Raw genomic sequence first — 24408 nt, 5'->3', positions numbered from 1 at the left:
ACTATGTGGCTTACAATTTTTAGCATTTATTATTGCTTAAAAATCTACAGGTCAACAGGATCATTCTGTAAATCTGGGAATAGGCTTGGCTGATCTTGCATGCATCAGACTTATTTGTAGTTAGCTGGCACGCTGGCAGGGGACAGTTTGTCTAGAAAAGCCTCACAAACTTATGTCTGGCTATTTGCAGGTTCTTAGTTGGTACAACGGAAATGATTGAACCATGTGTCTCTCACAGTCTTGTGGGCCAGGATGGACTTGTTATCCTAGTTGTTGGGTAGAAGTCTAAAAAAATAGGTGGAAGTATTTAAAACCTTGAGAAGTCTACTTGTGGTTGGCTCACTGTTATTCACTCTGAATTAACTTGGCCAAAACAAGTCACAGGTCAGTCCTCTAGATTTAAGGGGTAGGTAAATAAATTCAGTCTCTTGGTGGCAGGAGCTGCCAAGTCATAGTCAAAGTCATGTGTATACAGAAGAACACAAAACTGGGGACAAAATAAATTTGCCCCAATAAAAAAACTTTTATTACTTTGAAAGTTTTAAAGGGAAAATTTTTTTAACATGATAGGCAATAATTAAATTGTACCAAAAAAATTGTCCTATTCTTATTCAAAATCATAAAGAGCAGCTATTTTATTCTAAAAAATATCCTAGGGTAGATTCTGAGCCTTTCAATGAACTTTTTTTAGGGTTTAAAACTAGTAATCATCTCAAAGCTCTCATAACCACATTATTTCATCCCTTTTCATTCAGCTTTCACTGGCCTATTACTTTTCTTTCCTATTTCATCTGAAGAATCATAAGCTGATTTTTTTTCCACCATAAAAATTAACTTACACTCTGAGTCAATAGAGCTCCCAATAGTGTAAGTACAATAGCAAATAGTACATTCCTCTGCATCTAGTACAAAACAACTAAATAAATAAGACAACTGAAAGGTCAACAACTTAACTTTAATGAAATAATTTTGGCAAAAGTGTTTCTGCAGATATGTAAATAAAAAACATACATAAAATGAAGAAAAACATTCTCCCCATAAGTACTTCTTAGAACAGCTATGACTAACTTTAACATGATATATATTTCAGAGTTAAAAAAACAAGAAACTAACCAATTTTTGCAAGTTCATCTTGAGACATATACATTTATTATTCTAAGGTATCTTGATATTTGAATTGTTATTTTTATTGGTAGCTTTGCCTTTTCAAAGTTTTCCTAGGAGAAAATACAAAAAAAAAAAAAAGTATTCAGATTACCCAATGATTCTTTGACAGTACTTAGGAATAACACAGTCTTAAAACAGTTAAGCATTAAAAACCCATTGAGGAAATGTTGAAATGTTATTATTTTTAGAATCTTCTTTTTGAAAAGAATCTTTTTTTCATTTTCTTTAATGAAAAATAAGTATTAAGATTTTTTTGTCCTGGCGTTGGGTTGAGATACATTATACTATTCATAAATTCAACAAATAAGAGTGTCTATTAAAAGGGAGAGCAACACTAACAGATAACAGAAAAGTGAGAAACCAGCTTTAGGAGATGCATTCATTCTGGCATACTTGAATCCTTCCTGCACAAATAATGACCAATGATCTTTTCCTTATACGTATAAAAAATGCTTACCTCTCCATCAGCTCCAGTCTTAACTGCAAAGAAAGATTATTACCAGAACCCAATTCTAGGTGCTCCAACTACATCTTCTCACTACAAGTAGCTATCTTAAGTGTTTCTTAAGAGAAACATCATTAGCATTGCTGGTGAGATAATTTTTAGTTGTGTGGGACTATCCAGACACTACAAAACATTCAGCATTCTTGGCCCACTCACTAAAAACCAGCAGTTTAAGTCCACTATAACAACCCAAAAAACATACTTATACATGTCCAACACCTTCTGATAAGAACTACAGAGTTATATGTTCCAAGATTATTATCTGTTAACTTCATGACTTGCACAGAAAGTAAATGGCTTCATTATCTTCAGTAACAATGACTGAAGAGGAACATATTTTTAAAAAATTGTTGATTAAATGCTATTCTGGGAAAATAAACTAATATTTTCAAACTCATGGTCATCTGAAAGGATTAGATGCAAAAAGTGCAGTACTTATTTATCCCCAAGTGCACACATACATTCATAGGAAAATGTTTATATTCTACTGGCATATCTTACCCCAATTATCTTTAGTATAAAAATATGTTCATCTATTACAGTAAGAGAAAAACATGTTGAGGTTCCTGGTGAGTCTCCTCAGATTGATGCTCCTGGAAATTGCTGCTGTCTTTGCTCCAAAACTTGCTGATTTAATAGTTGCTGCTGTTTCTGTAAAAACTGCACTACTTCTGGACTTCTTAGTAATGACTTAAAGAGAAAAAGAAAACAATTATTAAGAGTGTTATTCTTATGTGATCAGATTGCATTCATGCTATGGAATTATTCTGATGCGTCCCTATACCACATACACTATGCTTGCAAAACTAAACATGCCTGTATCAGGTGTGTAGTTCATGCACTGTAATTAAGCTGCAAACTAATAATAAAATTTGATGTGATTTTGGCCCCAATAAATTAAAAAAGAGAAACCATATAATGTGGGACTATTATCAAATTTATTTTCAAATTTTGTATATTATTTTATATTACTTTTCTATTGAATACATTTATTTAAAAATTATTTGTAAGGACCATCCAAAATTGTATTAAGTAAATGTATAATTATCTAGTGAGCTGTTACGAGACTTTTGGACATTTAAATTGTTTCAACTTTTATTTTACTACTTGTGATAAATACATTTCTGGCAATCTCCTTATGCTTAACTTCATCCATATTTAGAATTTATTTTCTGCAAAAATCTTCAGATGACCATTTTAGACTCCTGATATGTGCTACCTGACTAGTTTGTAAAACTGCTGTGCTGACACAGGATGAAAGAATGTCAGTGCCCATTTCATGGAATCTTCAACATCATTATGTCCAATTATTAAATACTTTTCACTTATTGTCTACTGTATCACTTTATTGATATTACTTTTCTATACCATTTAATGGTAATATTTTTGTTTTTTATCTTTTGCAGTGTATTGAGGCCAAAGGTTTTTTCTCATTGAATTACGTGAATGTTTTGCCAGGCATGGTGGGGTATGACTATAATCCCAGCTACTTGGGAGGCTGAGACAGGAGGACTGCTTGAGCCTGAGTTCAGGCGTTTGAGACCAGCCAGGGTAACACAGTAACAACACCATCTCAAAAGATATCAACCATATTAACCACAGACTTTTATATTTGTGGCAATCATTTTTTTCTCTGTTACTTTGCATTTTGATTTTTACCATTTTTGACTACAGTATTCACTTTTATGGGTCAAATTTATAATCTCTTCTTTGTTATTCTGTCTTTTAAAACAGAAAAATCTAATTCCAAATTTTTGAGATAAAATTCCAATTTTATTTTCTAAAAAATTTAAGACTATCAGGAATTTGGTGTACAGTTCATATGTTAAGTTCTTTTATGACCTTAAATTACTAATTATTCCAATAATTAGTGAACACTTGCTCCTTTACTGATTTACTTCTGATTCCTTCTATCAAATCTGTAATAGATACTTATTAAATATTGGTTTAATCATATTTCAACATTAAAGTATTATTCCACAAACCTCAGAAAACAAGAAGTCTGTTTTAGAATCCTATCTTTCTCAGATATTCTAATTTGGACACTGAAGAAACAGGATTAAAGCTATTCCTCCTCTTACAGTTCTAACAGGATCTATGAGATTCCAGTGTGTGCTGACAAGAGGCAAAATACAATTTTGGTGGCTGGTTAACAAGTTTTTAAAATCTCAAAAACTGAAACAGTTCCACTTACAAAACAACTTTCATTAATAAATTTGTAACTACTATACAAGCTGATTCTTACCAGTCTTTTCTGATTTAACACTTGTTCTAAAAGAGTAGGTCTTGCAGGACGATCCCCAAAAGATCCTGTTCTTTGTTTGACAATGGAAAGTATATTGTCTGGACTCTCCTGGGATAAATGATAAAAACAAATGATGTTAATAGTTAACAGAATAGTAATCCACAATGATAAGCATTTCAGAGATGTGATAAACTGATTTTTGCTTCTTTGCCTCTTTTCCTTTTGCCCAGTTCCTGTGCAATTGGAATTAAGTCATAGAAAAGGTGCTATGGAAGTTAATTTTATATCTCCTCAGTCCTTCCCCCTCCAGGATTTCCACCTGAATTCTTTTGCATGTTGAAGGGGCAAAGGTCTGGGTGGGAGGGTGACAAGTTACTTGGGAACTATCTTCAATATTATAAAAAATGCTAAGTGGAATTGAACATTCTTCTCGCGTGAGCTATCTGGGCCAAAATACAGGGTCTGCCTGTCTTTGAATAAAATATATGAACTCAGAGGCCATTTTTATATTGCTAATGAGACACTCTGACAGTTTTTAGTCCAATTCATAACCAAAACAAGGGTGAGGCAGTAAAACATTGCTTAAACAAGCAAATGATAAACGGCTTTCAGAATTTAGTAGAAGTCACTGGGGAAAAAACAATAAACTGGTTTGAAAACATTAGCACTGGCATAAACAGTCTCTTGCCACTGATATAAATAAAACAGGTAAGTCCTATAATGATACCATTACCCTTAGACACCAACATCAGTACACTACATCAGTAGTACTTACTATCAAATATGTACTCCTAGTTACCTTAAAGAATCTAAAATACTTAACAATTTTCCTAGCCTAACAAGATACCGTACCAGTTAACTGAAGCATTCTGACTCTCCTTTTATCCACCAGAATTCTAGGGAAGCAATGTAGTCTGGGAGTAAAAGTGAAGCTCTAGAATCAGACTGCTTGTGTTTGAGTACTTGCTGGCTGTGTGACCTAGGCCAAATTACTTACCCTTCATGTGACTCAGTTTCCACCTTTGTAAGACACAGAACCCACCTCACTGATGAAGCATTGTAAGACTCCACTTAGAGCCCAGCACAGAAGAAACAGCCATCCTTTCTGGCTTATCCACAGTTCCTCTATAAAGCCTTTCCAGAGTAATCTCGGCCTTCAACCATCTATTCCACCTTAAACTACTATAGCAGTACCATGGTGGCCTTTATTATATTCTAAATGGCACTGTTATTTTCTTTATACTCAGTTCAACAAAGATAAAGACTTAAAGCTCTTACAATGTCCTCAAAACTGGGTGTCACACAATAAAAGACAAATGGCACAGAATTACAGTAATTAATTTCTCCTCCCTAAACAACAACAACAACAACAACAAAAAACCCAGAACCCTTGCAAATTATTTTAAAACAGAGAAATTACTAAAGTTCTTTTGGGGGTATGGAAAGGGAGATGCTAATTTACTATCTATTTGTCCTTTATACATTTCCCCAGCATTAGATGTAAATGCTAGTAGTTCAAAACAAAAAGAAACAAAAGTAGCCACAGGTAAAATACTTCCTTGAAGAGGAGTATTATCTTCTCTCTGTAAAGAATTCTGAAGTGTATGGGTACCTGTGGAACATACCAGGGACAAAACTGATTCCTTTTACTAACTTCCATTCTGTACTAAGATGCTTGTTTGCATAAATTCTTTAATCCAAGATCTGGTAAAATATATTATTTACAAGAATATGGACTGAGGTGGGTTAAGATCTACACGGATCCTGAGCCCTATGAATTTTATGCAACATTAAACACCTGTATATGTTCTTTTTTAATGAGAACAGTCTTCATTAGGTTTTATCAGATTATCAAAGGAATCCTCTTCCCTCTAGTAAGTGCTGAGCACAATTCCAAAAGATACAAACCCAAATGTCATAATTCCAAGTGTTGAACTTCCAAGAGATCAAAATCACTTAAGTCTAAGTTCTCTAATGTTTAAAATCTCCACAATAGCAATTCTGAACAGTCAGAATCCCAAATGTTGAAATCCCCAAAACCATAATTTAAAAGGGTGGCACCACACGGAAAATGATGTGAATGCAACCCGGACCATTCCGGAATAGGTGGGCAGGTTCTGGAAATGGGGTTTTCGGCAGGACTGCGGATTTTTCTTCCATCTCCCATTCCCCAGGGCCCCAGCAAGGTGCAATACCTCCAGTTTGACGTTGCCCGTGTTGCCAGATGAGGCGGCCCCACCACAATTCAGGGCCTGGTCGCTCTTCTTCTTTTTGTACTTGTCCTTGTACATCTTGTTGCGGTGCTTCTTGCACATCCACGGCTTCCGCTGTTTGGCCACCTGGCTCGTGGTCTCGTTGCAGCCCTCATAGGTGCAGGTCTTGCTCATGCTGCCCCCGCCATTGCCCCGTCTCCGGGCTCCCCCGCTGCCGCCCTCGCCCCCTGAATGTGTCTCCTCGTCCTCCAGATCCTCCAAGCTGGCTGTGCTCTCGCCTCCCCCTGGGGGGTCCGAAGTGTCCAACAGGTCCGCTTCATCCTCCCCTGCGTCCTCCTCGGCATCCCCTGCCACTTCACATGGGTACCCAACCTGCTGTCCCAGCCCGAGGCTGCCCGCCGGGAGCGGGGCCTGCCGCAAGACGCCTTCCGCAGAGGCCTCGTCCTGCCCGCCACAGGGGTGCATCACCAGCAGGGTGAACTGAGAAGCTGGGGCCGCGACCGGGGCTGCAGCCAGGGCCGCGGCTGCAGCAGGGGCGGGGGCCGCTGGGCAGGGCACGCCGCCTGCGGAGCCCGGCCCTGCGCCCTCGGCGACACCCGGCACCTCCGTGCTGCTGAGTCTTGGCCGGGGTCCACGACCCCAGATTTTCAGCACCTGCCGGGCCCAACAGCACTTGGCAAACCAGAAGCCACTCGGGCGAGAGGAAAAGGCGCTAGGTCTGCTAAGGGACCCTGAGTGCGCCTGCGCAGTACTCCGCGCGTGAGCGTCCCTACGCCAGAGGCTCTCGGAACTCGACGTCTGTGAGGGCGGGGCCGAGCGGCGTCCCGACCAGACTGACTGCGCATGTGCGGCTAAACCCCATGGTGTCCGGCGGGAGACGCCGAAACAGCTGCGCAGGTGCTGGTGCTGCCATTGAAGCCGGATCAAGTATGGCAAGAGTACGCTTTTTGCCTGAACCTACTCTGTTTAGAACGTTTCAAAGTGCTTTTGTGTTGGAATTCCATTGTGTAAATTAAGACACTTTCTAAGCGGGCTTTTGTTTGTTTCCCAGTTGGATTAATTTCCAAACCCTTCCATGTTCCACATTACATTTTGCACACATCTTTGTTATGGAATGAGTGCTGTTTATTGCAATTTTCTGCATCCATGTTTATCTCCTCCAGGGCAAGAGCTGTAATATATTCATCTTTCTCACTCTGAATTCTCTACCATATTTCTTTTTGCTGTGTTTTTTATAAATCATACTTATTGAACAGATTGTTTTTCTTAAAAGAATTGTTCCTGTGCCCCGCTCTGGTCCTGTTGGAAGGTACTACATCCCATGCTTGGGTTAAAATGAGGAAGTGTGAGTTTGTCTCTACCTCTTCTTTGAGGTTTATTCTGCTGCTGCTCCCTGCAGGTGTATCCCTACTTTCTGGCCAGTGATGGAAGTATACACACACACACACACATTTTTTTAATATATAAATTTTTTTACATGACAGAGTATATTTTGAAATATTATACATACATAGAATAAGTATTAATTTGTTGCAGTTAGGATCCCATTATTGTGGTTATCCATGATGTGGAGTTGCATTGGTTGTGTGTTTATATATAAGGATAGGGAAGATATGTCTGATTCATTCTACAGTCTTTCCTAGTCCCATTCCTCCTCCCTTCCTTTCATTCCCCTTTGTCTAGTCCAGTGAACTACTAATCTTCCACTCCCTTGTGGTTAGCATCCACATATCAGAGAGAACATTTGGTCTTTGGTTTTTTTGGAATTGGCTTATTTCACTTAGCATGATAAATCTCCAGTTCCATCTATTTATTTGCAAATGTCATAATTTCATTTTTCTTTATGGCTGAGTAATATTCCATTGTGTATGTATACCACATTTTCTTTATCCATTTATCTGTTGAAGGGCATCTAGATTTGTTCCATAGTATAGCTATTGTGAATTGAGCTGCTATAAACACTGATGTGGCTGTGTCAATATAGTATGGTAATTTTAAGTCCTTTGGGTATAAACTGAAGAGTGGAATAACAGGGTCAAATGGTGGTTCCATTGTAAGTTTTCTAAGGAATGTCATACTACTTTCCAGAGTGGTTGTACCAATTTGCAATCCCATCAGCAATGTATAAGTGAATCTTTTCCCCCACATCCTTGCCAACATTTATTGTTTTTTACATTCTTGATAATTGACATTCTGACTGGGATGAGATGAAATCTCAATGTAGTTTTGATTTGCATTTCTCCAATTCTTAGAGATGTAGAACATTTAAATATATACATATATAAATGTATATATACACACATATATGTTTAAACCTTATTTTATTTATTTTTACGTGGTGCTGAGGATTGAACCCAGTGCCTCACGTGTGCTAGGGATGTGCTCTACCACTGAGCTATGACACCAGCCGTAATATTTTTTGTTACTATAGCTCTGTCATATAATTTAAGGTTTGGTATTGTGATCACTTTTCTTACTAAGTATTGCTTTGGCTGTTCTGGACCTCTTATTTTTCCAAGTGAATTTCATGGCTGCCTTTTCTATTTCTATGAAGAACATCTTTGGAATTTTAATAGGAATTGCATTAAATCTGTATAGCACTTTTGCTATTATGGCCCTTTTGACAATATTAATTCTGCCTATCCAACACAATGGGTGGTCTTTCCAGCTTCTAAGGTCTTCTTCAATTTCTTTCTTTAGTGTTCTGTAGTTTTCATTGTAGGGGTGTTTCACCTTTTCTTTTAGATTGATTCCCAACTATTTTTTAAGTCTATTGTGAATGGGATAGTTTTCCTAATTTCTCTTTCAGCTGATTCTTCATTGGTGTATAGGAACACAACTGATTTTGGGGTGTTAATTTTATATCCTGCTACTTTCCTGAATTCATTTATGAGTTCTAGAAGCTATCTGGTGGAATTTTTTGAGTCTCCTAATTGTAGAATCATGTCATCAGCAATTAGGGATAGTTTGAGCTCTTCTTTTCCTATTTGTATCCCTTTAATTTCTTTCTTCTGTCTTGTTGCTCTGGCTAGAGTTTCCAGGACTGTGTTGAATAGAAGTGGTGAAAGAGGGCATCCATATCTTGTTCCAGTTTTTAGAGGGAATGCTTTCAGTTTTTCTCCACTTAGAATGATGGTGGTCTTGGATTTAGCATAGATAGTTTTTACAATGTTCCTACTATCCTTAGTTTTTCTAGTGTTTTGAGCATGAATCTGTGCTGAATTTTGTCAAATGCTTTTTCTGCATCTATTGAGATAATCATGTGATTCTTGGCCTTAAGTCTATTGATGAATTACAATTATTGATTTCCATATGTTGAACCAACCTTACATCCCTGAAATGAAGCCCACTTGATCATGGTACACTATCTTTTTTATATGTTTTTGTATGTGATTTGCCAATATTTTATTAAGAATTTTCCCATCTATGTTCATCAGAGATAGTGGTTTGAAGTTTTCTTTCCTTGATGTGTCTTTGTCTGGTTTTGGTATCAGTGTGACATTAGCTTCATAAAATGAGTTTAGAAGGGTTCTATTCCATGAAATAGAAAAGGAGTTCTTCTTTGAAAGTCTTATAGAATTTGGCTGAGAAGCCATCTGGTCCTGGGCTTTTCTTTGCTGGAAGGTTTTTGGTGATGTCTTCAATTTCATTATTTGAAATTGATCTGTTTAAATTTTTCTGTGTCTTCCTAATTCAATTCAGGTAGGTCATATGTCTCTAGAAATTTGTCAATGTCTTCATGATTTTATTTTATTGGCATGTAGATTTTCAAAGTAGTTTCTGATTATCTTCTGTATTTCACTGGTGTCCATGGTGATATTTTCTTTTCATCACAAATTTTAGTAATTTGACATTTCTCACTTTCTCTTCATTAGCTTGGCTTAGGGTTTGTCAATTTTATTTATTTTTTCAAATAACTAACTTTTTGTTTCATCAATTTGTTTTTTTTCCTTGTTTCAATTTCATTAATTTCAGCTATGATTTTAATTATTTCCTATCTTATACTGTTTTTGGTGTTGATTTGTTCTTCTTTTTCTAGGGCTTTGAGATGTGACTTTCTATTTTTTTTAAAGAATGTGCTCAATACAATGAACTTTCCTCTTTGAGCCACCTTCATAGTGTCCCAGAGATTTTGATAAATTGTGTTGCTGTTCTCATCTATCTTTAAGTATCTTTTTAAATTTCATCCCTGATTTCTTAGCTATCCGTTGGTCATTCAATAGCATATTATTTAGTCTCCAGGTGTTAGAGCAGCTTCTATTTTTTATTTTATTGTTGATTTCTAATTTCATTCTATTATGATTGGATAAAATCCAAGGTACTATTTCTATTTTTTTCTATTTGCTAAGAGTTGCTTTGGGGATATGTTCTAATTTAGAGAAGGATGCCCCAATGAGAAGAAAGTGTATTTGGTTATTGATGGATGGAATATTTTATATATTTTATATATGTCTGTTAAGTCTAAATTGTTAATTGTATTCTTTAGTTCTGTAGCTTCTGTGTTAAGTTTCTGTTTGGAAGATATATTGAGTGGTGAGAGGTGTGTTAAAAGTTACTTACTGTTATTGCATTGTGGTCTATTTGATTCTTGAAATTGTGAAGGGTTTGTTCATGTACATAGATGTTTCATTGTTTGAGGAATGGATATTTATGATCATTACATCTTGTTGATGTATGATTCCTTTAAGCAGTATGAAGTGTCCTTCTTTATCCTTTCTGACTGTGGCTTGAAGTCCACTTCTTTATCCCTTCTGACTAACTGGTTTGAAGACCACTTTATCTGATATGAGAATGGAAACTCCTGCTTATTTACACAGTCCATGTGAGTGATATGTTTTTTTTTCCCCTTCCTTTTACCTTCTATGTTTGCCTGTGAAGTGAATCTCTTGGAGATAGAATATTATTGGCTCTTGTTTTTTAATCCAATCTGCCAGTTTATCTGTTTTAATTGATGAGTTTAGACCATTGACATTCAGTGTTATTATTGAGAAGTGAATTTTATTCCCTGTCATTTTGCTTTGTTTCTCTTTTTAAATTTGAATTAGTTTCTCCTTTGACTATTCCTTTAGTGTTGTTCTTCCCTTTGCTGGTTTCCACTTTTATATTTCATTTCTTCTTCATGAAATATTTTGCTGAGAATGTTCTGTAGTACAGGATTTTTCTTTCTTTCTTTCTTTCTTTTTTTAACCAGGGATTGAACTCAGGGGTACTCAACCGCTGAGTCACATCCTCAGCCCTTTTCTGTATATTTTTAGAAACAGGGTCTCACTGAATTCCTTAGTGCCTTGCTTTTGCTGAGGCTGGTTTTGAACTCACAATCCTCCTGACTCAGCCTCCCGAACCACTAGAATTCCAGGCCTGGGCCACCATGCCCGACTGTAGTTCAGGATTTTAGTTGTGATTTCTTTTAACTTTTGTTTATCATAGAATGTTTTTATTTCATCTTCAAATCTGAAGCTTAAGTTTGCAGGGTATAGTATTATTGGTTGACATCCATTTTCTTTCAGTGCTTGGTATATGTTGTTACTCCATGAATTCCTAGGCTTACGGGTCTGGGTTGAGAAACCAGCTGAGATCCAGATTGGTTATTCTCCCTCTGAGAATAATTTCTTGTTTTTCTCTGGCAGCCTTTAGAATTCTATAATTTTATATGTTGGGCATTTTCATAACAATTTGCTTTGGTGTGGGTCTGTTGTAATTTTTTTATATTTGGGGTCCTGTAAGCTTCCTGTATTTGGTTTTCCATTTCATTCTTAAGGTTTGGGAAATTTCCAGATATTATTTCATTGAAAACATTGTGCATTCCTTCAATTTGTATCTGTGAACCTTTGTTCATCCTGATAAATCTTAAGTTTGGTCTTTTCATGGTATCCCATATTTTTTGGAAGTTTTTTTTCATGTTCTTTTAACATTTTATCTCTGTGGTCAGGTTTATTTTCTAGGTTATATAATTTGTCTTCATTATCTGAAAATCTGTCTTCCAGTTGTTCTAGACTTGTTGGTAATACCTTCCAATGAATTTTTAATTGGTTTATTGGTTCCTTCATTTTGAGGATTCCTGCTTTTTTTTTTTTTTTTCAGAATCTCCATTTCTTTCTTGGATCTTTTGCTTCCTGTATTTCCTCCCTTACATCATCTTTTACCTCACAGATCAACTTATGAATAGTCTAAACTCCTTCTCTGTCATTTCTTCCACTGTGGTGTCAATAGATTCTATTATGAATTATATTGGTTTGTTTGAGGTGATTTGTTCCCTTGCTTTTTCATGTTGTTTGTGTGTCTACCTATCTGACAGTATGGTTTTGAGGCAGTATAATTTCTACCCTGTGGATTTATAGGGACTCTGAAGGTTTCAAGTAACCTCACAGTTTAGGGGGAGACAGATAATAACAACAACCAAAGCAAATAGTTATAGCATCCAACCAAATAGTTCCTGCTTAGGTATCTACTCTGTTAATTGTCACAATAAACAGATATCATATGTTCAGTTATTGCCCACAGTCAATACAGTAGGTTTATGTACAGATTTACAATTTTAAGTTGTGAACAGAGATAGAAAACAAGTAATGTAGGAAACAATGTTTGTGAGGGAAGGGGAAGGAAAATAGAAGAAGAAAATAGAGGTTGAGTGATAGATCAGTAAAGGTTGGCTATTAGTAGAGGAAAGGAGGGAAAGAGGATCCAGGGAAACAGGTGAAAGAAAAAGGTGTATAGGATAAAAATTTAAAAATTAACAGTAAAAATAAAAGTAAAAGAGTACAAGAACAAAACTCCTATATTCTAATTAAACATCTGAGTCCTCAAACTGTTGATGTACCAGAAAGAACTGCCTTAAAAAATGTTAGGAATGAGAAACAAATAAACAAAAAACCCAACCCAACCAAACCAAACCAAACAAACAAACAAAAAATAGGTCTGAGTATGTATAATTGTCTATGAACCATCAGGTCACAATTGAACAGTGTCCTTCATGTGTTCTTAACATTTTCATTAAATACAATGAAAATGTACGGAAAGAAACATCAAGTGATTTTTTTTTTTTTAACTATCCTTTCCACTAGTTCCTGAGCAATTATTGGTCTCTTTCTTAACCAAATACCAGTAGGGAACGATCCTGCTGTAATTTTAACAAAGCATAAGTAGATAGATCTTCTTTTTCCATTTATTCATTTCTCTTGGTCTAGTTGGGTTTCTCATGTTACCTAGTGGAAAATAAGGTAATGACCATACAATAAATGATAAATCCATTCACATGAAGATGTTAGGGTGTTTGTGGGTAAATCACCAGTAACAGTGTTAAGGAAGAGGTTTGAAATTAGACAACTTAGTGACACTGTTCTTTGAGACCACAGGAAGTTATTAATAGTCTCTTTGAATTTCAGTTTTCTCATTGGTAAAATAGGACAGTCAGTAGCCTGCTGGAGTTAGTCCAGAAATTTAATGAGTCATAAAGTTAAATATCATCATTATTAAAAATAAAATCACACAAACTTAAATTGTATGAAAAACAAAGATTAAAAACTCAATACTAATCACTTTTTATTTTAGTCCATTTTACCATTATTTATGCTCTTGAGATCATTTATTGTATCCGTTTACACATCTCTTTCCAACTTTGCTTTCAGTGATGCCATGTTGATCCCTTGAAATCAGCCATGATGGGACTATTTACTCCATGAAAATTTTTAAATGGTGCAAAACAAGCTTTGACTTATTGCTTATTATCTCGACTTAAGAGAAGTGATGAGAGGGAAAAAAATACAGTGAGAATTAAAATGTTGATGAAGATTAAACTTAAAATATGTCATGTCTTAGGCTGTTACATTGTTAACAGCCCCTCCAAGCTGGGGAACTGCTATAGTTAGGATCTGGAATACCTCCCCTTACCCCACCAGGTGTGGAAGGCTTGGTCCTCAGCGCAGCACTATTGGGAGGTGGTGGAAGCTTTAGTGGGTGGGGCCTAGGGAAGGAAGTTAAGTCATCGTGGGTGTACCCCAAGGGGATATTGAGATCCCTGCCCTTTCCTGCCTGTTTGGCTTTTTGTTTCTTTGTTGCTATTGGGTAAGCAGCCTCCTCTGCCACGTGCTCCATCATAATATATGTGCTGCTACAGGCCCAAAGCAAGAAGGCTAACTGACAATGGACCAAAACTTCTGAAGCCAAAATAAACCTTTCCTTCTTCAAGTTGTTTAATTTGTGTATTTTTTCACAGTGACCAAAATCTAATAAGAAACGATTCTTTCAGTATTTGAAAACTATCACTCAATTAAACAAAGAAGTAGTTTACATCATTGAAATATAATTTTTTTTTACTCCTTAAGTAAATGAAAATATCAGTGGATATTTATGTCAAAAGTATACTCATTTGTCAATTGTGTGACTCCATGTGTTAAATTGGACAGAAATCAAACTTTTTTTTTTGTAGTTTGAGCTTGTCACACTATTACTGATAAAATAATTATAAAACCAATAGTGGTTTTGTAAGAAACAGCAAGTCACATTAGGGTGTAGGTACATGGAATTTATAATGCAAAGAAATGTGTCCTTTTTCTAGTTTATTAAATTTCTTGTCATAGAGTTGTTCATAACATGTAGAGTTGTTCATAATCTATAATAATCCTTTGTATTTATATTGTAACAAAGGATTACTTCATTACAATAGTACTTCCATTATCAGTTGTAATGTGTTATGGTTTGGAGATGAGGTGTCCTCCTAAAAAGCTCATATTAGGGAAGGTAGAAATGCTCAGCTGTGAAATTAGGTTATGAGAGCTGTAACCTAATTAGTAGATTAATCCATTCAATTGATTAATAATTTGAAATGGACTACCGTAGTGGGTTGTAACTATAGGTGGGTAGGATATGGTTGGAGGAAGAAGGTCAGTGGGGTTTGCCTTTAGGGTTTATATTTTGCCCTTGGCACCTTGGTCTTGCTCTCTGCTTCCTGGCTGCCATGAGTCAAGGAGATTTCCTGTGCTACCCCCTTCTGCTTTGATGTTCTGCTTCACCTTGGGCCCAGAGCTGTGGGGTCACCCATTATGGACTAAACCTCTGAAACTGAGCCAAAATTAACTTTATTCTTTTTTGGTGTTTTTTGTCCCTGTGACTATCACATAATGTCTGCTTTTTCATCACTGGTTTTATTTCAGTCTTTTTTTCTTAATCTAAGAGTTTGTCAATTTTGTTTAAACCTATTATGTTTTATTTTTTATTTTATTTTATTTATATTTTGGTAGCAGGCGTTTAACCCAGAGGCTCTTAACCTCTGTGCCACATCCCCATTACTTTTTTTTATTTTGAAACAGGGTCTCTCAAAGTTGCTTAGAACCTTGCTAAGTTGCTGGTTTTGAGCTTATGATCCTCCTACCTCAGTCTCCCAAGCAAACCTACTGTTTTTTAAATAGGTTTATAAGATACACACCAAAAAGTCCGCAAATTGTAAATGTAAAAAGACTCAGTAATTCTAGAGTTGCACAACCATTATTACAAAAAGTTTTAGAACATATCCATCACCCCACAAAATAGCCTTTGATCTATTCTCAGTCAATCCTTGTTCCCACTTGCAGCCTTACAAAATCACATTTCTACTTTATGTCTCTATAGATTTGTTCTTTGTGAACATTTCATATCAATGTAGTAATCATGTTATTTATACCTGGTTTATTTCATATTGCATGATTTTTTGAGGTTAATTTATTTCATTGTTTGTGTAAATTCCTTGTTGCTGAATATTACTGTATTGAATTTGGATATTATTTTATAGACATTTGGATTATTTTATGATTTCAGCTACAATTAATAATAGCAACAAGTATTACTATCTAGTGCTTAGCACAAAGTAAGTCCTCAAAAGTATTTCCTGAATGTATCTATAAATAAATGAATGAGTCAGGATAAAGAAAGGAGCCTGGGTAGACATAGGACTTTTGGGTTCTAGGGTGGTTCTGTTCTTAAATATCAGTCAGAAATGGGTCTTTGGCCTTTAGTATCATTCAGCAGTGATGAAGTTGACCTAAATAACCTCTAATCTCTTGCCTGAAATTTAAATATAAACAAACTATCTCAAACATAGTCAAAGATTTTTGACTTTATGATGGTACAAAAGTGAATGCAACATTTCCAATTTTGTCCCCAATAACACTAACTCAAGGTGAGCGAGTCTCTAAACTGAACAGGAGAGGGAGGCACAGTAGGCCATACCTTGAAGAGGATGACTGGTGGGCTCCTGCCCTACCCTGAGACCTCCCTTCTTTTGTCTAATCAGCCTTAAAAAGAATCCTTTGGAACATCAATTTTATTTTACAATTCGTGAGAAACATCTCTTCCATCCCAGAAGCATGGGAGATAGGACAGAGAAGACAGTGCAGGGCGAAGTGTCCTAGGGAACACAGTCTCTGATGTCTCTTGCAGGTGGGGGCAGGGAGACTCCTGATGTCCATGGATCCAGAGGCACTCCTGAGTGGAACCCATGTGGAGAAGCCTGCACCAGGTAGCACACCTCCCTCCTGCAGCTGTTTGAATCCAGGCGACTGATGCCCATGCTGTGACGTCAGGATCCAGAGAGCTCAGGGTCCTCTGGCTGGCCATGGGTTTGGTCTGTCTCAGCTCTGCATCCCACTGGAGCCACTCTGTTTCTGCAGCTGTGAGTTCTCTGCCGTCCTTCCACGGGAGCCACATCTTTGCTGACACACGGCATGCAACAACACAGCCATCGAAAGCAGGTTGTGATCCTTCCAGCCACCCTCTTCTGGCGTCTTCTGTTGTCATGGACTTGCCCTGTGGAGGTGTCTTGGAAGGAACTGCTACTGTCTGCTGCTTCAGCCCACCTACTGAGGATACTCAAGGGTTTGGACGAATGGGACACAGAGTCCTGCTGGGAGGCTGTGGCACGAGTGGGGGTCCATGTAGGTAGGAAGGAGAGATTAATGGCAGGCAGACTGGACCTTCTGATGCCCCTCTGCCCTGACTGCTTGTCCTCCTCAGGCAGCTGCAGCTGATGCTGAGAGGGGCAGGGGAGGTTGTAAAGGGCAGGCTCACTGATACTCCTCTTTGGGAGGCCAGGGAAATTGGAAGGATCCAAGAGGGGTGGGCTAGGCCTAGGCCTTGCAGGCATAGGTTTCAGCTGGAACATGCAGCCTGCCCCCTTTCTTATCTGGTGCTGGAGTATCAGGTATGTAGCCATGGCATCATCAAACTTTCTGTTGACCACAGACGCCCAGGTATTGTATAGGTCACAACCCATATCAAACAGGATTGTCATTATCGCGGGATCTGGTTGTTTTGGGAGTGGCTCCTGATAATAATGTGGTGAATGCTCTCTCTGACTCAGCCATGGGTGCTGCAGGATTTGCTCTACTGAGGGTCGCTGCTTGGGGTTCACAGTCAGTATTTTATAGATGAGGTTTTGTGCGTGCACGGGAACATGGTGAGGAATTTGGTACCTTCCCCGCACAATCAGCTTCAGCAGGTGCTTAGCGGTGATCCCCATAAATGGGCATTTCCCTGTCAACATAAAATACAGAATGACACCCAGGCTCCAGACATCTACTGGGGGGCCTTCATACTCTTGCTGCAAGGCGATTTCAGGAGCAAGGTACGTAAGAGTGCCCCAGAATCTGTTGAACTTCAGCCCAGATATGAACTTGGTACTTAGGCCAAAGTCGATGAGCTTGATGTTGCCTCTGGCATCCAGCATGATGTTCTCCACCTTCAGGTCTCGGTGCACAACACCATTCTTGTGGCAGTAGCCCACAGCCCTTGCAATCTGCCTGAACAGTCTTCGGGCCTCCTCCTCCTGCATGCCACCAGCCTGGATGTGGTGAGATAGCTGTCCCCCACCTGCGTATTCCATCACGATGTAGACATTTTGGACAGTTTCAATAACCTGGAATAGCTGAATCACATGTGGGTGGCTCAGGGTCATCATGATGTCTGGTTCAGAGAGAACGGGAAACACCTGCCTTTCCTTTGGCAGGATTTTCACTGCTACCTCTGCCCCAGTGAGTAGATGGCGGGCTAGTTTCACTTGGCCAAACCCACCATGCCCAATGGTCTGTAAGAGGTGATAATGGTCTGTGAAGGCCATCTCATCACAGGAGCAAGGCTCCTGCAACATTATGCTAGTCTGACTATGCATCCTAAACAGGAACACCAACTAAGGATACTAGATTAAAAAAACAACAAACCAAATGAAAAAACCCAAATCAAAAAACCAATATCCAAAGACCACAGCCACAAAATGTGCTATCTGAAATTCCTACAGGTCACCACCAAGAACCACCTGAATTTATGGACAAAAACCCAGGCACAGCCTGTCTTATAATACCTGCTGTTTGAAATTTCCTCACTAGCTCCTTGTGAAGTCAGGGAGACAATGGCCCAGTCGTGCCTGAACATAGGCCCCAGTGGTCAACAACTCCTATTTGAGTCTCCAGACCTTTGCCACTTTCTGAATAAGATTAAGAAAGGATTCTATGCCCCCTCCCCTGCACCCGCTTCCAGTAGCAGAGGGAGGCGGAACTGTGCAGTCCGCCCGGCTGACCGTTGGCCCCTCAGCCAACGCTCAAGCATGGCGGCTCCCTTGCCACCCTCACCTCCTCTCCTCCCTGGCTCTAGTTCCAACCCCCTACCTTCCAGCTGGGGAAGGGGGGAGGATCTCTCCAGTGTGACAACCTGGGTTCTCCCACTGGCATAGAACCGGCCCACCTCAGGGGCACGAGTAGGGGTGGGGCAGCGGATTCCGACTCAGGCCCCAGACCGCCTCCCCTTGCGCAGGAGCAAGCACCCTCGTCAGACTGGAGACAGCAGTGTCGCGCGGCAGGGGCTCTGGCCCCAAGTCCAGGACACCTGCGCCTTTCCGGGACGTAGGTTGTCAATGGTGGGGCTGGGTCACGTGATTGCCCGTGGTCCTTGCCTTGGTTTTGGAGTTTCTAGCCACCTTCCAGCTCTGCTGTTGCACCCACGAGTTAAACTGCTTAGGGAGCAGGACCCCACGCATCCCACCTGGGTGCTGACGCTAATCTCATCTTGGTGCATGCCCTGAATCTCGTGGGCACTTCCAGCAGCCCGTGGGGTGTGATGATGCAGATGATGCTGAGGGGAACGTCCCCCGAGATGCATGCAGTGAGGCTGTCGTCTCAGCTTCTTAGCACTCTCTGCAGCAGGTACTGCATAAGTGCCCTGTGGAACCTGGGTCTGACCAAGTATCACTTCAGCACGAGGAACTTGGCTTACAAGAATCCCATCCATGCCGATTTACTCGAAGTGATCATCACAGAGGCCATCTGGCCCTTTATCTTCCACAGCGCTGTGCTGCACTTCCAGGAGGTCCGAATCAAGCCTCCTATCCACGTGCTGACTGCACGCATCACCTTTTTGGGTATTCAGCAGGAGATTAACAGGAGCAGTATTCAATCCAGCATTGGCACTTCCACTTCACCTCGATTTTTATAGTATATTGGCTGCTCCTTCTTTAGCTATTTCACTGATGAGTTAAATGTTCAGCTTTTTTCTTCCATAGCTTCATAACAACAATACAATTCATAAAAAAGGATATTCAAAAGACTCAGTCTAAGCGACAGAACAGTAAAGCTGGACTGCTAAACACTGATGCTAAAACACCACATTGGGTTCATCAGTATTTTAACTTCCTTTGGGACTTAAAAAAAGTTACTGTGAAAATGAGATATTTCTCATATTATTCATATAGAATATTCATATAGAATATTAATATTCTCATAATATTCATATAGAATATTAAATATTCTAATGTTTCTCAGTAAAGACTTGTTCTTTTGAGTGAGTTATTAAATGCTGCAGGAAAAGACTCGTTCATTAAACCTCACATAAATCTCAAAGAAAAAGAAAAAGGATTCCAGAAACTTTTGGATTCAGTGAATTATAGAGACTGATGTTTTACTTGTTTAGAAATAAACATTTGTACAAAACTTCAATGGAATTAATTTTATGTCTAAGAATCTATGATTACTTTTGACTTTGAAAGACCTCAGCATATCTACACTCAAGGTATCCAATTCCTTTTTCTTCCAACTCTTGAGTAATTGGTGTCAAAAGGATGGTAACACCTCACAGTGTGATACTATAACAAAATGCTGTGTTCCTTAAGACACTATGAGGCTGAGAGGGAGGAAGGGTTAATCATGATTTCCCCATAAAGTCCTCATCAGATTTCTCATTGGAAACCCTGGAATGCAAAATGCAGTGGAAATGATATATTCAAAATGATAAATGACCAAATGTGCAAGCCAAGAATCTTAGAACCAGCAAAACTCTCCTTCCCATAGAGGGAAGAAATGGAGGCATTCCTCAATGACTGTATCCCTTTATGCTGCTGTAAGAAAAAAACCTAAGAGTGGTTAATTAACAGAAATTAACTTCTTCCAATTCTGTAAACTGGCAAGTTCAAGGTCAAAGTACCTCATTGCTGTATCCTCACATGATGAAAGGGGAAGAAGGGTTGAACTCATTCCCTTAAGCACCATTTCCCCCCCACCCCCAGCTACCTGGAAATACTGGCACTTGAACCCAAAGCTTCACATATTTTAGGCAAGTGCTCTACCACTGAGGTACATCCCCAGCCTTTTTTATTTTCAGACAAGGTCTCACCAAGTTGCTCAGGCTGGGCTTGAATGTTTGATCCTCTTGACTCAGTGTCCCAAGCAGACAGGCTTACAGCCTTTTATAGTTTGGATATGAGGTGTCCCCCCCCCACCAAAGCTCCTGTGTTAATATAGGAATATTCAAAGGTAAAATGGTTGGATTGTGAGGTTGTAACCTAATCAGAACCTTGTATTTTCAATGGAATAATCAGGTAGCGACCACATGCAGGTGGGGCATGACTAATGGAGGTGGATCACTGGCATCATGCCTTGGAGGGATACATTTTTCCTGCCACCTCTCCCCCTCTCTCTACTTCCTTGCTGTCCTTCTCTGCAGGGCCCTTGTCCCATGATGTGCTGCCTTGGAATAATGGAGTTGGTCATCTATGGACTGAGATCTCTGAAATCATGAACCATGGATAAACTTGTGATCCTCTTAAGTTGTTCTTCTCAGGGGTTTTGATTACAGTGACAAGAAAGCTAACTGAAACAGATACTGACTTGGAGAACTTGATTACATTTTGTCATGTCCTGAGACTCTGCGTGAGGTTGAATGTAAAAGCGATGGACTAACTAATCTGGTGGGAGAAATTTCAATATAGCACAATGTTCAGTCACTGGCCTGGCTATTGATAGCAGTCTTTTTTTTTTTTTTTATTGTGAACAAATGGGATACATGTTCTTTCTCTGTTTGTACATAGAGTAAAGGCATACCATTTGTGTAATCATACGTTTACATAGGATGATGTTGGTTGATTCATTCTGTTATTTTTTTCCCCTTCCCTCCACCCCTCCCATCCCTCTTTTCCCTCTATACAGTCCTTCCTTCCCCCATTCTTGCCCCCCTCCCTAACCCTCACTCTAACCCTAAAACTAACCGCTCCCACGCCCCATTATGTATCATCATCCACTTATCAGCGAGATCATTCTTCCTTTGGTTTTTTGAGATTGGCTTATCTCACTTAGCATGATATTCTCCAATTTCGTCCATTTGCTTGCAAATGCCATAATTTTATCATTCTTTATGGCTGAGTAATATTCCATTGTATATATATGCCACAATTTCTTTATCCATTCATCAACTGAAGGGCATCTAGGTTGGTTCCACAATCTGGCTATGGTGAATTGAGCAGCAATGAACATTGATGTGGCTGTATCTCTGTAGTATGCTGATTTTAAGTCCTTTGGGTATAGGCCAAGGAGTGGGATAGCTGGGTCAAATGGTGGTTCCATTCCAAGTTTTTTAAGGAATCTCCATACTGCCTTCCAGAGTGGTTGCACTAATTTGCAACCCCACCAACAATGTATGAGTGTACCTTTTTCCCCACATCCTCGCCAACACCTGTTGTTGCTTGTGTTCTTGATAATCGCCATTCTGATTGGGGTGAGATGGAATCTTAGGGTGGTTTTGATTTGCATTTCTTTTATTACTAGAGATGTTGAACATTTTTCCATATGTTTGTTGATTGTTTGTAGGTCTTCTTCTGTGAAGTGTCTGTTCATTTCCTTAGACCATTTGTCGATTGGATTATTTGTAGTCTTGGTGTTGAGTTTTTTGAGTTCTTTATAGATTCTGGAGATTAGTGCTCTCTCTGAAGTGTGATTGGCAAAGATTTTCTCCCACTCTGTAGGCTCTTTCTTCACATTGCTGATAGTTTCCTTTGCTGAGAGAAAGCTTTTTAGTTTGAATCTATCCCAGTTGTTGATTCTTGCTTTTATTTCTTGTGCTATGGGAGTCCTGTTGAGAAAGTCTGGTCCTAAGCCGACATGTTGAAGATCTGGACCTACTTTTTCTTCTATAAGATGCAGGGTCTCTGGTCTGATTCCGAGGTCCTTAATCCATTTTGAGTTTAGTTTTGTGCACGGTGAGAGATATGGGTTTATTTTCATTTTGTTGCATATGGATTTCCAATTTTCCCAGCACCATTTATTGAAGAGGCTATCTTTTCTCCATTGCATATTTTGGACCCTTTGTCTAGTATGAGGAAATTATATTTGTTTGGGTTTGTGTTCGTGTCCTCTATTCTGTACCATTGATCTACCTGTCTATTTTGGTACCAATACCATGCCGTTTTTGTTACTATTGCTTTGTAGTACAGTTGAAGTTCAGGTATTGCAATACCCCCTGCTTCATTTTTCCTGCGAAGGATTGCTTTAGCAATTCTGGGTTTCTTATTCGTCCAGATGAATTTCATGATTGCTTGTTCTACTTCTGTAAGGTACATCATTGGGATTTTAATTGGAATTGCATTGAATCTGTATAGGACTTTTGGTAGTATGGCCATTTTGACAATATTAATTCTGCCTATCCAGGAACATGGGAGATCTTTCCATCTTCTAAGGTGTTCTTTAATTTCTTTCTTTAGTGTTCTGTAGTTCTCATTGTAGAGGTCTTTCACCTCTTTTGTGAGATTGATTCCCAAGTATTTTATTTTTTTCAATGCTATTGTGAATAGAGTAGTTTTCCTAACTTCTCTTTCTGAAGATTCATCACTTATGTATAAAAATGCATTGGATTTATGAGCATTGATCTTGTATCCTGCTACTTTACTGAATTCACTTATGAGTTCTAAGAGTTTTCTGGTGGAATTTCCTGGTTCCTCTAAGTATATAATCATATCATCAGCAAATAGGGATAGTTTGAGTTCTTCTTTTCCAATTCGTATCCCTTTAATTTCTTTGGTCTGTCTAATTGCTCTGGCTAGAGTTTCAAGGACGATATTGAATAGGAGTGGTGAGAGAGGGCATCCCTGCCTTGTTCCAGATTTTAGGGGGAATGCTTTCAGTTTTTCACCATTAAGAATAATATTAGCCATGGGCTTAGCATAGATGGCCTTTACAATGTTAAGGAACGTTCCCACTATCCCTATTTTTTCTAGTGTTTTGAGCATGAAGGGGTGCTGTATTTTATCAAATGCTTTTTCTGCATCTATCGAAATAATCATGTGATTCTTGACTTTAAGTCTGTTGATATGGTGAATTACATTTATTGATTTCCGGATGTTGAACCAACCTTGCATCCCTGGGATGAAACCCACTTGATCATGATGCACTATCTTTTTAATACATTTTTGTATGCGATTTGCTAAAATTTTGTTGAGAATTTTTGCGTCGATGTTCATTAAGGAAATTGGTCTGAAGTTTTCTTTCCTCGATGTGTCTCTGTCTGGTTTAGGTATCAGGGTGATATTGGCTTCGTAGAATGAGTTTGGGAGGGTTCCCTCCTCTTCTATTTCATGGAATACTTTGAAAAGTATTGGAATGAGCTCTTCTTTAAAGGTTTTGTAGAACTCGGCTGAGAAATCATCAGGTCCTGGACTTTTCTTTGTTGGTAGGCTTTGATGACTTCTTCTATTTCATTACTTGAAATTGGTCTATTTAAATTGTGTATGTCCTTCTCGTTTAGTTTAGGCAATTCATAGGTCTCTAGAAACTTGTTGATATCTTCGAAATTTTCTATTTTGTTGGAATATAGATTTTCAAAATAGCTTTTAATTATGTTTTGTATTTCAATCGTGTCTGTTGTGATATTTCCTTGTTCATTCCGAATTTTGGTGATTTGGGTTTTCTCTCGTCTTCTCTTTGTTAGTGTGGCTAAAGGTTTATCAATTTTGTTTATTTTTTCGAAGAACCAACTATTTATTTTGTCAATTTTTTGTA

At 38.5% G+C, this 24408-nt stretch overlaps 2 protein-coding genes and 1 pseudogene across 2 annotated transcripts; 1 reads left to right on the top strand and 2 right to left on the bottom strand.

The window, feature by feature from the left end:
• Positions 1–934: 934 nt before the first annotated feature.
• Rfxap (regulatory factor X associated protein) lies at positions 935–16670 on the bottom strand. Its single transcript, XM_047554282.1, has 5 exons — positions 16617–16670; positions 6113–7036; positions 3918–4025; positions 2174–2362; positions 935–1217 (listed from the first exon to the last, which is right to left on the bottom strand). Exons 1-4 carry the CDS (start codon positions 16668–16670, stop codon positions 2252–2254), a joined length of 1197 nt encoding a protein of 398 aa, XP_047410238.1. The 3' UTR covers positions 935–1217; positions 2174–2251.
• A 9-nt stretch (positions 16671–16679) lies between these two features.
• On the bottom strand, positions 16680–18245 carry LOC124985543 (sperm motility kinase 2B-like). Its single transcript, XM_047554281.1, has one exon. The coding sequence runs from the start codon at positions 18243–18245 to the stop codon at positions 16680–16682; it is 1566 nt and encodes a 521-aa protein (XP_047410237.1).
• Positions 18246–19026: 781 nt separating this feature from the next.
• Positions 19027–19703, top strand: LOC124985542 (aquaporin-11-like; annotated as a pseudogene).
• Positions 19704–24408: the final 4705 nt, after the last annotated feature.

Source organism: Sciurus carolinensis, chromosome 5 (assembly GCF_902686445.1).
Source record: "Sciurus carolinensis chromosome 5, mSciCar1.2, whole genome shotgun sequence".
NCBI lineage: Eukaryota > Metazoa > Chordata > Mammalia > Rodentia > Sciuridae > Sciurus > Sciurus carolinensis.
The sequence above is the reverse complement of the archived record's forward strand: the minus strand, read 5'-3'. Positions and strand labels throughout refer to the sequence as shown.

Coding starts and splice junctions, on each gene's coding strand:
- Rfxap (XM_047554282.1), bottom strand. CDS start 16,670: ATGGGCATCAGTCGCCTGGATTCAAACAGCTGCAGGAGGGAGGTGTGC. Junction 4,026..6,112: donor CGGGCAACGTCAAACTGGAG/GTATTGCACCTT, acceptor CATTTATCCCAG/GAGAGTCCAGACAATATACT. Junction 2,363..3,917: donor TGTTAAATCAGAAAAGACTG/GTAAGAATCAGC, acceptor TTTCTCTTTAAG/TCATTACTAAGAAGTCCAGA.
- LOC124985543 (XM_047554281.1), bottom strand. CDS start 18,245: ATGTTGCAGGAGCCTTGCTCCTGTGATGAGATGGCCTTCACAGACCAT.